Source organism: Salvelinus sp. IW2-2015, linkage group LG14 (assembly GCF_002910315.2).
Source record: "Salvelinus sp. IW2-2015 linkage group LG14, ASM291031v2, whole genome shotgun sequence".
In the NCBI taxonomy this organism is placed as follows: domain Eukaryota; kingdom Metazoa; phylum Chordata; class Actinopteri; order Salmoniformes; family Salmonidae; genus Salvelinus; species Salvelinus sp. IW2-2015.
Window position 1 is genome coordinate 18,307,425 of NC_036854.1, and position 12,267 is coordinate 18,319,691.

Here is a 12,267-nt window from a genome sequence, read left to right on the forward strand (position 1 = left end):
GAGTCTACAACTGAAGCTTTGGTCATTCCGTTTGGAACCATGCCCTTCTCAGAGTCCTGGAAATGAAAGGACCATGATGTTGACGACATGGTGGTGTTCTTGCCTATACACTCACCCTGTTGTAGAAGGGGTGCTGGGGGCCAGCTATGCCACTGTAGTAGCTGCTGTGTGGCGGTGGGGACACCACCCCTGGCGGGTTGAAGGGCCCGTTGAAGGAGGGGGAGTAGGCGGACATGCCTGACTGCTGGCTGTAGACGGAGGTAGGACGGGGAGCGGCCTCCTGCAAGGGCAGGCTGGGATAGGGCACCGCTCCGATGCTCATCTGCTCCCTGGCAGCACGCACGTCTGGGGGGGAGACGAGGGAGAGATTAGGCAAAGAGAAATGTGAAATTAAAAGTAGTAAAAATATATATATTTAACTCTTCCAGTCTCTTTCAGAAATACATCCAAAAGTCAACTGCTGTATTCAAGTTGCCTACGTCATGTCTACAAACAATTGTGTGGAACTCAAATTATTTGACACACAGACACAGCTAGCTAGGCTCCCCTTCACCTGCGGCATGTATGTCAGAGAGACAGAGAGGGAAAGAGGGACGCAGACAGAAAACGTTTTTATAAAACTCAGATGTTGTAAATCTTTGCAAAGTAGTTTTATTACTTATGAAGAGGCTTACATCTGAAATGCACTGAAAACAAACCTGAAACAAACTATAGTACCTCTATGACTCTCACTCACCTGCGATGATCTCTCGTAGTTTGGGGTCGAGGTTGACGGTGCAGGGTAGGAAGGTTTTCATGTCGCGCGAGTTGAGGACCGGGGTACGGGAGGAGAGGAACACCTCGAAGCTACGCACATCCCCGTCAATCTCCAACAGGGGCTCCACATCTTTAGTGGTGGGAATGTTTTTGGAGATCCTAAAAACACCAAAGATAAACATTGAAAAAGCCATTACAAACCCATGTTGGTAAGATTGAGGTCATGTGATAACAGATGAGGAAAGAGCTAGAGCTATTCTAAACTGAAAGGCTGCTTCTTTTGCTCTGCATACTTTTATGTGGCTTTCCCACAAAAGACTTAGATACAACATAAAATGTATTTTTATCCAAAAAATGTAGGTATGGGAAGGAGGTTACAGGAAATTAAATTGCAATGAGGAAAATCATATCATTTTTAAAAAATAAGAAAAAATAAGAATTATGTGAGCTTCATGGATAAGACAGACATAAAATAGTATTTCAAGTGACAATGAAGGAAGTTTGAATCATTCAGGGGAATATTTTTTTAATGGAATATACAGTTGAGGTCAGAAGTTTACATACACTTAGGTTGGAGTCATTAAAACCCGTTTTCAACCACTCCACAAATTTCTTGTTTACAAACTATAGTTTTGGTCAGTTTGGACATCTACTTTGTGCATGACACAAGTCATTTTTCCAACAATTGTTTACAGACAGATTATTTTACTTATAACTCAGTGTATGACAATTCCAGTGGGTCAGAAGTTTACATGCACTAAGTTGACTGTGCCTTTAAACAGCTCAGAAAATTCCAGAAAATTATGTCATGGCTTTAGAAACTTCTGATAGGCTAATTGACATCATTTGAGCCAATTGGAGGTGTACCTGTGGATGCATTTCAAGGCTTACCTTCAAACTCTGTGACTCTTTGCTTGACATCATGGGAAAATCAAAAGAAATCAGCCAAGACCTCAGAAAAAAAATTGTACACCTCCACAAGTCTGGTTCATCCTTGGGAGCAATTTCCAAACGCCTGAAGGTACCACATTCATCATTACAAACAATAGTACGCAAGTATAAACACCATGGGACCACGCACCCATCCTACCGCTCAGGAAGGAGACGCGTTCTGTCTCCTAGAGATGAACGTACTTTGGTGCGAAAAGTACAAATCAATCCCAGAACAACAGCAAAGGACCTTGTGAAGATGCTGGAGGAAACAGGTACAAAAGTATCTATATCCACAGTAAAACAAGTCCTACAATTTAAAGGTAATGCTACCAAATACTAATTGAGTGTATGTAAACTTCTGACCCACTGGGAATGTGATGAAAGAAATAAAAGCTGGGGAAAATCCTTCTCTCTACTATTTTTCCGACATTTCACATTCTTAAAATAAAGTGGGGATTCTAACTGACCTAAAACAGAGAATTTTTACTAACTACTTAAATGTCAGGAATTGAGAAAAACTGAGTTTAAATGTATTTGGATAAGGTGTATGTAAACTTCCGACTTCAACTGTACATCATTATTTATTCTCGGGAGCACCGTAAAAATAAAAAATAAACACTAAATGTAATTTTGCAGTGACTAAGCTTTTGTCTGATGAGTAATTTAAATGAAACTACAATAATCCAACCAATTGGACGCAATTCCAATGATGATTCAACCAATTAAACAAAACCTTTTTGCACATTTTCAAAACAGATTTTTCTAATTTAAAACAAAACCCTCTCTCATGCAACTTAAGACATGTGTTTCAAGAAGATCTTAGTTTTGGGTGGATTTGGAGAGGGGGTTGGGGACCTACAACACAGTACCTCTGGTAGATGGTCTTGAGGGTGACCTAGTGTTAGGGGGTAGAGGGGGACTACAGTACACTACCTTTCCTAGATGGTCTTGGGTGTAGTTTTAAAGGGCAACATTACCTCTCATAGATGGTCTTGAGGGCGGCCTGGTCAGGAATGCCATCCGTCTCCTCCAGGAATAGGATGAGCCAGGAGGTCCTGTAGGGCCACGTCTCAGTAAGGTTGATCCACGACGCCAGGCGGTCCCAGTTGAACGTGATCTGATTGGCCCTTAGCAGACGACCTGTAGACAAACAGAACAGCATTGTGCCAGTCATCCTGGAGAAAACAAACAGTCTTTCCTCCACAATATATTATTCACAATCATCTGTCCATTAATCATTTTCTAGATGGTCAATTGTGGTTTATGTAGTAAACCCAGTGACAAACATGGGGGTAGCTACTGTGTGTGTGTGTGTGTGTGTGTGTGTGTGTGTGTGTGTGTGTGTGCGTCTGTATGCCTGCATGACTCTGTGTGTGTTTGTGTCTGACTGTGTGTGCGTGCGTGTGTAACCCACCTGTGACAGAGACTATGTTGAGCAGCCTCCTCATGGTCTGGGGACTGATGTCACTGAACCAGTCCTCTGTCACCAGCAGCTTGCTCAGGTCAAAGGACATCTGCCGCGTCACCGTCCTCTGCATCTGCCTGCGCCGGTATGTGTCCTATACACAGACAGAGAAACCATATATTAACTTTGTTTAAAAGTCGATTTTGGGCACGAAACAAGGTCCAACTCAGCCCCTTTCTCAAAATTCTAACAGAAATGGGGTGTGCCTTTGGTGGTTCATCGATGTGTCATTCTGGTAATGTGTGCCACGACCAACGTAGCTAGTTAAGCTAGTTATTTAGCCAAGCTAGCCACTTTAGCTAGTCACTAACTCCTTAAGTGTGTGTGTGTTGACGTCATTTCACAGGATTTGTTTTTGGACGGAAGCTGTAGAGATCGTTAAGAAATGGCACTTCTGTAGCCAAATATCTTATTCATCCATTTGTTTTTAAGCATTAAATTACCTGGTATGATGGTGATCATCAATCTGATCTTTATTGACCACAGAGATTCAGTACACCCGTTCAACACCCCATCTGAAAGACGGCACCCTACAAAGGGCAATGTCCCCAATCCCTGCCTTGGGGCATTGGGAGCTTTTTTTCAGACCAGAGGAAAGAGCTATGGGATTGGTCCTGGATGCATCCCAAATGTCACCCTATCTACTTTATAGTGCACTACTTATGACCAGAAAACAAAATGTCTCTGGTAAAAAGAAGTGCACTACAAAGGGAATAGAATCAAAGCACCTGCATATGACTGAATTTCCATGTGTAGATAGATGTGCGGTTATTATATTGATTTAAACATGCCCGATCTGAATGATTTTGATGATACTATTGGTGGTGGTGCTGACCCATATGCCAGTCCTCTTCGGAAATCCACCAGGCCACACACAAACACGCACGGCAAGAAGTGCACCAGCAGAAACGGTCCCCCTGATGCTAGCTCCAACTCAACATTGCAGTTTGCTGTTTACTCTTGCGTCCTTTTTTACTTTATTTGCTCAGGACGTTTCTGGGATTTCTATGACAGACATGCACTTCTGGACATCAGAACGGCGGTTACTCACCAGAAAAATCGACTTTCCAGAACCGTACACTTCTTTTTTGTTCTCCAGAAGCAGTCCCATTCAAACCGGGAGCCCTACCAAAAAGACAACGACGGAGGCGAGGAAGGAGAGCTGGCCGTTCTAGTCACACTAAGGAGGGCAAATCATCCACCGCTTCCTAGTATTCTACTAGCAAATGCAAAGTCTCTGGACAATAAGGTAGACAAGCTCAGGGCAAGGATTTCCCATCAACGGGACACGAGAGACAGTAACGTAATACATCTGACTGAAACATGTCTCTCAGATTCCGTGCTGAATCCAGCTATCCAGCCGGCTGAGTTTTCCCTACATTGCGGGGACAGGTCGAAGGAATTATCCAGGAAAAGTAAAGGAGAAGGGGATTGCTTCATCATCAACAACACAATGGTGTGACTGTGGTAATGTACAAACCTTACGACTTTTTGTTCTCCCGATCTGGAATATCTCACCACTAAATGTCGACCCCAAAATACTAACCCTTGCTGTCTCCCTGCACAGACCTGCACCTTTGAGACTATTTGCACCTTAGACTCTCAAAACATTCAACCCATACACACAAACACCCATAAACACACACACACACACACACACAGCTGTTCTACTATATACTATTAATTCATCTGCGCAACCAAGACACTACTTTCTATTTGTACAGTCATACTTATAGCACATTCATTATCTATACTGTATACCATAGTGTACATAGAAGGCTGTTACAATGCATACTACCTCCTTCTTTTACTATTGTAATTATTGATATTATTGATTATTGTACTGCAATGTTGAGGCAGCTAGCACACAAGCATTTCACTGTACCTTTTATCCCTGCTGTAAACTGTGTACGTGACAAATAAAATGAGATTTGGATTTGACACACACACACACTCTTCTCTCTCTTACCCTGCGGTTTAGGGTGGTCTTGCTGCCAAACTTTGTCATCTCTCCGATGCTGTGCTGGGATAGCTTCCTGTCCAGCTCCTCATGCCAGCCTACAGACAGAGACAGGAAAGATGTAGATGAGAAATCAGAGCTAATAACAGATCAATCATTTGACACATTCAGTCATAGTCCCGATTTGGGAGCTACAGTTGTGTGAAATGGGAGTCACAGTTGTGTGAAATGGGAGTCATTTGGGATTTGCAGGTGGCTGTATGTGTTCAGTGTCTGGATGAATGTGAATGAGCGCGTGTGCGCGAGTCATGTGTGGCTGTGCAAGTCCATCTTTACCGTCTGATTGGTACGGATTACCGTCTGAGTTGCTGGTGTCTCCGTTAGCAGGCGCTGCCACACACATCTTCCTGGCGCTACTCAACCCCCGGCTGTTGAGGAAGACGGGCAGGTGGACGATGTTCCTCATGTAGTCATGGCCGTTGATGTTGGAGTCCCTGAGCACGCTGTTCAGGTTCTGGTTGATGGCCTTGATGATGATGTGGGGGTCGCTGGCGAAGATGGAGATGAAGGGGCCTTTGGAAAACAGCACCCTCACCTGGTGAAGCAGGGAGAAACAAGGTACATATGGTGAGGTGTGTGGGGAAAGAAAGGTGTGTGTGTGTGTTTAATTATCCTTGTGGGTACCATAAGTCCTCACAAGGATAGTAAAACAAGGAAAATTCAGACAAGTGGGGACATTTTGCCAAACCCCACAAGGAAAAATGCTATTTTAGGCTTAGGGGTTAGGTTTAGGGTTACAATTAGGGATACGAGATAGTGTTAGGTATAGTTTTAGGGTTAGGAGCTAAGGTTAGGTTTAGGGTTACAATTAGGGCTAGGAGTATGTAAAGTTTTAGGGTTAGGAGTTAAGGTTAGGTTTAGGGTTAAGGAAAATAGGGGGTAGGGAAAATATCATTTTGGAAGGGAATCAATTTGGTCCCCATAAGGATAGCATTACAAAGCCATGTGTGTGTGTGTGTGTCTCTGTGTGTGTTGGGGTATGTGTAGCATATTCTTGTTTTTCTATTCTAAAACCTTTTCCACAGCAGTCAGCTCACTAACTCCATTATCTAAATGTGCAAGACATTGAAATATTATATTTTGTGACTGCTATCAAAGTCTCGCAAATTGCTCTAATCAATGAGGGACGTTGCTTCTGACTACAAAGACATCTTACATAAAATATCAATTATTTCCTTTGACCAAAGATTGTATTTGGAAACAAGAAGCAGCAAGTTTAGATCCTCAAATAAATTGATCAGATTACAGAAAATTGCATTACTGTAAATAATAAGAAAAATCATGACAGCTTCTGGAATCTTTGTGAGTGATGTGTGTGTGTTCTTTCTATTATTGGGACAGATCGAAATAATTCCATTTGCAGACAAAAGCCCCACACAAGGTGAGGAGTTGGGGAACATATCAAATGTTCCTGTTCGAGGTTATACAGTATACCCTACCACCCTGTGTGACTGTGTGTGTGTGTGGGTGGGTGTGTGTGTGTGTGTAAGCCCTGTCCAGGCCGCTCTGCCTCCTTACGCGAGACATAGAAATCGCTGCCCCCCTCCTATCCCCGCAGAATCAGAACAGCGTAGCCCACCGTGTTGGCTCGCAATGCAGTTTAGTGAATGCCCATCCATGTCGTAACGTTTGCAAAATAGGCATTTGCATTGGCTTTATTCGCCTAGACATTATTCCTGACCAATGATTAAGACTAAACATTTTGGGCTATTTAAGATGGGCATATGAGCTACCCAAGTTTATCAGTAGTAATTGTTTGCATATTTGCAATGAGAATCAGTGTGTTTACACAGCGAGAAATGCAGAAGTATTTTCTTATTCGCTATGATCAGCTCGTACATTTTTTTTTTTTTACTAATAGGCTTACATTCATGACAATTTAGCCCACGGAGTGAAACTCCCGGACAGCACTCCTAAGTAGGGCTGTTGAGGTGACTGTATTACCGCCACACCAGTCATGAGCATTGACCGCAGTAAAATTCCACGTGGCCGCTAAGTCACAGTAATCTCCTTTTAATGCACTTTGGACATGCTTTGGTAGTACCCAACTCACTAACGACGACCAGGTCCTAATGGCCTAGTACTCAGGACTTTACTGTCCCTCTAGCCACTCTGACATCAAATGCAAATGAAAATCATATCAAAACACACATCATCAAAGCAGTAGGCCTATAGTACTTTTAAAACTCACCTCACTGTGATGATCAATTAGAACAAAGAAGTTCAACAGCAGGTTGAAACAGTGTAAAACATGGTTGTTGTGGATGTCGTTTCATAGCTACACAGAATGTCTCACCACCATGCGTTTCCATCTCCTCTCTCTCCTTTACTCCTTTCTCGGGGCACGCAGACGGGCTGTCAACAGTTTAGTGACATTGATTTAATTGCAAAAACATGTTACTGTAGATGTTCCCACAGAGACTTGAATTGGTTTCCCATATTAAGTACTGGGTAGCTGCAGGAACAAGGTTGGAGAGCCCATGGCATACAGAGTTTGGGCGGAATATCACCTGTTGGGGCAGCGAGAGCATGCTCCTCAAACAGTGGTTGATGCGTGGAGTGAAGTAAGTCTTCTTGTATTTATTTCTCAGCTGCTCATATTAAGCACATGCTGCGCTATAAAACCCAAGTAGCCTACGAAACAGACCGGCGGGAAAGCGGGTGGCCTCCATTCGCTATTGGAGTGCATACAGATGACATGTCTTTTTTCCCCCCTGCCCCTGTTCCTGCCCATTTGATAATGGGCCATTCTAAATCAAAACTCATTTGACATGTTAGTAAAGATGAGATTAAATTGAGAATAGTCTGATGGGTGAGAATATGAACACCTGATGAGAGAACAACTGTGCAGCCAGAGGCAAGGCACGGAGCGCAAAGCTTTTTTTGCTTCTTTCTCAAATCATCAATCGTCTATAGTCGCATCACGCAGCCCATATATGTTTCGATTCCTAAGGCATTCTAAGGTTTGTATCATTCACAACTAAAGTTGCCACAACTAAAAATGTTGCATATAGGACCTGTTTCAAATGATCACTTACACATTCAACACAGCCACTTCATAAGCATCTGTAATGGGAAAAATACCCTTTTTATTTTTTCAATTATATTCTTCTTACTATAAAAATCATCTAAAATAAAATGGCACAGGACTTATAAGCATATATTGTCAGCTAAATGAACTAGCCCACAGCCAGCATGGAGCAATGCCAGATAACATAGGCCTACAGTAGTCAAACTCATCTTCAGTTCTTCTGAAATACATTTTCTTCATATCATGTTTCTTTAGACCTGACTAAAATAAATAATGTATTTATTGTGATGGTATATATTACATTTGACTTTTTAAAATGTAGATGTTTCAAAGCGATTCAGCGGCTTGTAAGTGTGGAGGCCCGGAGATGCTAAAGGAGTTTATGTTAAATAACGGTCAATTACCGTGAGACTGGCAGTCTTTTGCTTGACAATAACCGGCTGACAACATTTCATGACCGCCACAGCCCTACTCCTGAGTAGCCCAATTTCATTCCATAATGCCCATTTTATTTTGACGTGTCCTGTTTTTAGGATATGGTGTTTGTTAACATGCAAAGTCATATTCAAATCGAAGTGCATTTTTATTTGATAGGGCACGCCCTTTTGGCTATTTGTCATAAATATGGTCTCAAGTCTATAGGCTACAGAAAAACCACATATGCTACTACTCTTTCTACTATAGAATACATCATTTATGTAGATGACTTGAGCGTTGGTAGACTGCCACAGCACTTGGTGCATTCTCCAACAACACCCTAGAGAGACACGCTGGGCACGCAAAAGATAAATATTTTGTGGCCCTGACTTTGGCAAAGTGGGCGCTGCTTAACGAGGTGCGGCATCAGCACTCACCTAAATGGCCCATATGCCACTGGGAGAGAGACGTTTTCATTGTTTTGGGCAGAATTATGTGAAGCGGTATGTGTTGTCGGAGGTGCATCTTGGTCAGTTCGATGCCGCCCTCGTCAACCTGCCGTCTAAGTGGCTGCCTAATCCTGCCTAATGGGCGGGCCGGCCCTGTGCGTGTGGGGTGCTCGCTGCATGTGTGTGTGCGTGTGTCTGTGAAGGGACCTCAGTTCAACACCTGGCAACCCCGTCTGTCACGTCTGGCAACCCCGTTCCCTCCCCAGCATTGCGCACTCCTGCCATCATCATTACGCACACATGCCTTTCCCCAGTCACGGGCATCAGCGATTATTGGACTCACCTGGACTCAATCACCTCTGTCATTACCTCCCCTATATCTGTCTGGTTCCCCGCTCTGTTCCCTGCTTCTGCATTGATTGTCATATGCCCATGTTTACCCGTGTGCTGATGCTGTTCCTGTCTTGTTCTGTCTGTTCCCGATTTAAATGTTTGACTCCCCATACCTGCTTCTCATCTCCGGCGTCGGTTCTTACACCGTCAAGTGGTTTGAATCTCTTGGTTGGGGCTACCACTCAAATATATACACTACATTGCCAAATGTATATGGACACCTGCTTGTCGAACATCTCATTCCAAAATCATGGACATTAATATGGAGTTGGTCCCCCCTTGAATGCTATAAGAGCCTCCACTCTTCTGGGAAGGCTTTTCACTAGATGTTGGAACATTACTGCAGGGACTTGCTTCCATTCAGCCACAAGAGCATTAGTGAGGTTGGGCACTGATGTTGGGCGATTAGGCCTGGCGCGCAGTCGGCGTTCCAATTCATCCCAAAGGTGTTCAATGTGATTGAGGTCAGGGCTCTGCGCAGGCCAGTCATGTTCTTCCACACCAATCTAGCCATGGATCTCGCTTTCTGCACGGGGACATTGTCATGCTGAAACATGAAAGGACCTTACCCAAACTTGTGCCACAAAGTTGGAAGCACAGAATCGTCTAGAAAGTAATTGTATGCTGTAGCGTTAACATTTCCCTTCACTGGAACTAAGGGGCCTACCCCGAACCATGAAAAAACATTATTCCTCCTCCACTAAACTATAAAGTAGGCACTATGCATTAGGGCAGGTAACGTTGTCCTGGCATCCGCCAAACCCAGATTTGTCCGTCGGACTGCCAGATGGTGAAGCGTTCCCACTCCAGAGTCCAATGTCGGCAAGCTTTACACCACTCCAGACGACGCTTGGCTTTGCGCATGTAGTTCTTAGGCTTGTGTGCAGCTGCTCGGACATGGAAACCCATTTCATGAATCCACTAATTTGAAGAGATGTCCACATACTTTTGTAGAGTAGTTGTTTCTATTCTATTCTAAAACGATTTCCTCTACAGCTCAGTCAGATAATAACTCCATTATCCCAATGAACAAAAGACATTGAAATATTACATTTTGTGACCGCTATCAAATGTCTAGATATATTACTCTAAACATTTGAGTGATGTTGGTTATTCCGTTACAAAGACATCTTACATAGAAGACCCATTTTTTTCCCCAGATCAAAGATTTCATTAGTTAACAAGAAGCAGCGAGTTCAGATGGCCTTGCTCCCTCTAATAAATTGATCAGATTAAAGACAATTGTATTACTGACAGCTTCTGGAATCTTTATGACTGATGTATGACTATGGTGTTGTTTGCTCTCTTGGGAGAGATTGTTTTCGGAAATAACTCAAAAGGTTGCACAAGGGTAATATGTTCATAAAAGTTACTGCTCAGAGTGATACGGTATACCCTATCACCCTGTGACTGTGTGTGTGTGTGTCTTACCGTATCCAGCATCTGCAGTACTTTGTCCTGTTCACAGGAGTCCAGGCCGTCTATGATGACAGCCAGTCGCGTCTGGTTCTGAGTGAAGCCATCGATGGTCTTAGCCATCCTCGCCATCAGCTCCACCTCATTCTTCAACACCTGAGGATGGAGGAGAGAGAGGTACAGCGAGATATAAAAGATATGTAGAGACAGGTAGCAGGTATGTGTGTATGTTTGTTTTTGTGTGTGCGTGCATGTGTGGCTGTTTGCAGTGCACCCTACCTTCATGAAGCCCTCGCTCTTGAGCTTGTGCATCTTGTTGGCGGCGCTGTGCAGCCTCTTCCTCTGGGAGTTTAGCACCGAGTCGGCCACCTGCCACCAGGTCCGGCAGTTGAGCACCAGCGCCAGGCCCACCACGCTGGCCATGGCGATCAGCACAGCGTTCACCGTCTGGTTGGCAACGTCCACCTTTATGCATTTGGAAATTGTCTTATTCATTCAACATTGGTGAAGAAATTCAGACTTTTTAATCACATCGGTTTCAGAACCTGCAATACTGCTAAAAGGCCAATAAGCTCGACTAATAAAGGAAACCTTGAAGACGGCGAGGAGGGCCATGCCGGTGATCAGGCAGCCCAGGATGAAGACGAAGATGACGAAGGAGGGAACGCAGCATGTCTTCTTCCACTTCTTCTTCCCTAATAATACATTTTGAGTGACAATCAGAACAGAAATGCGTATTTTTGCTGCCTACGATCAATTTATCATGAAAACATAGATAACAGTAGGTATAAAGTATTCCGTGGGCATACAAATATTTTGAAACAGGAAGTAGGCTACTAACTAAGCTTGTTCAATAAGGACATTCATTCGTATTGTCTGTTGGACGTTTGCAAGCCTTTGTTGTTAGTTCCTACTGAAAACGGTGTATTAACGAATGCAGTGACTGATAGTGACTCAAAGTAGTGGCAACAGTAGAACACATTTGCCCAAGGCGATTCAATAAAGTAAACTGAATTGAGTAGTCTGTCCTCCTCTGGTCCTTACCATGTGATTCCTCCGTCTTGAAGACCCTGAAAAGGCGGCTGGCCATGAAGCCAAACTCCCTCTCACAGGCATCAGACAGGGTGGCTATCATCTCTGCCAGGCTGGTCTCTCCTCCCACACTGGACAGACGGTTGTAGTCCGTGAACAGGAACCTGCAGGGATACAACAGTAGAGGGAGAGGAGTGGACATATTAAATCATTGGTCACACACAAACTACAACGGCTATATATGGAATTCATAAAGTCTCCATGAGCGCTACATAAATAATATGCAAATAATTAACAAATCAAGGCATATAATGAAGTGATGTAAAGAAGTTCATTACATCCAGGACTGATGTGT

The 12,267-nt window shown here is 43.6% G+C and overlaps 1 protein-coding gene across 5 annotated transcripts in view; it reads right to left on the bottom strand.

Annotated features, from left to right (window-relative positions):
* kidins220b (kinase D-interacting substrate 220b) overlaps window positions 1-12,267 on the bottom strand; it is a 41,891-nt gene that overhangs the window by 12,711 nt on the left and 16,913 nt on the right. For 3 of the 5 annotated variants that reach the window (XM_023999588.1, XM_023999587.1, XM_023999585.1), the window contains exons 16-25: window positions 11,925-12,076; window positions 11,472-11,575; window positions 11,160-11,345; window positions 10,896-11,036; window positions 5,451-5,709; window positions 5,124-5,212; window positions 3,104-3,248; window positions 2,667-2,829; window positions 737-915; window positions 116-345 (exon numbers count right to left, since the gene is read on the bottom strand). In XM_023999588.1, coding sequence (XP_023855356.1) covers window positions 116-345; window positions 737-915; window positions 2,667-2,829; window positions 3,104-3,248; window positions 5,124-5,212; window positions 5,451-5,709; window positions 10,896-11,036; window positions 11,160-11,345; window positions 11,472-11,575; window positions 11,925-12,076 — 1,648 coding nt within the window. The remainder of the gene's footprint in view (window positions 1-115; window positions 346-736; window positions 916-2,666; window positions 2,830-3,103; window positions 3,249-5,123; window positions 5,213-5,450; window positions 5,710-10,895; window positions 11,037-11,159; window positions 11,346-11,471; window positions 11,576-11,924; window positions 12,077-12,267) is intronic. The other 2 variants (XM_023999589.1, XM_023999586.1) reach the window with 1 other exon arrangement.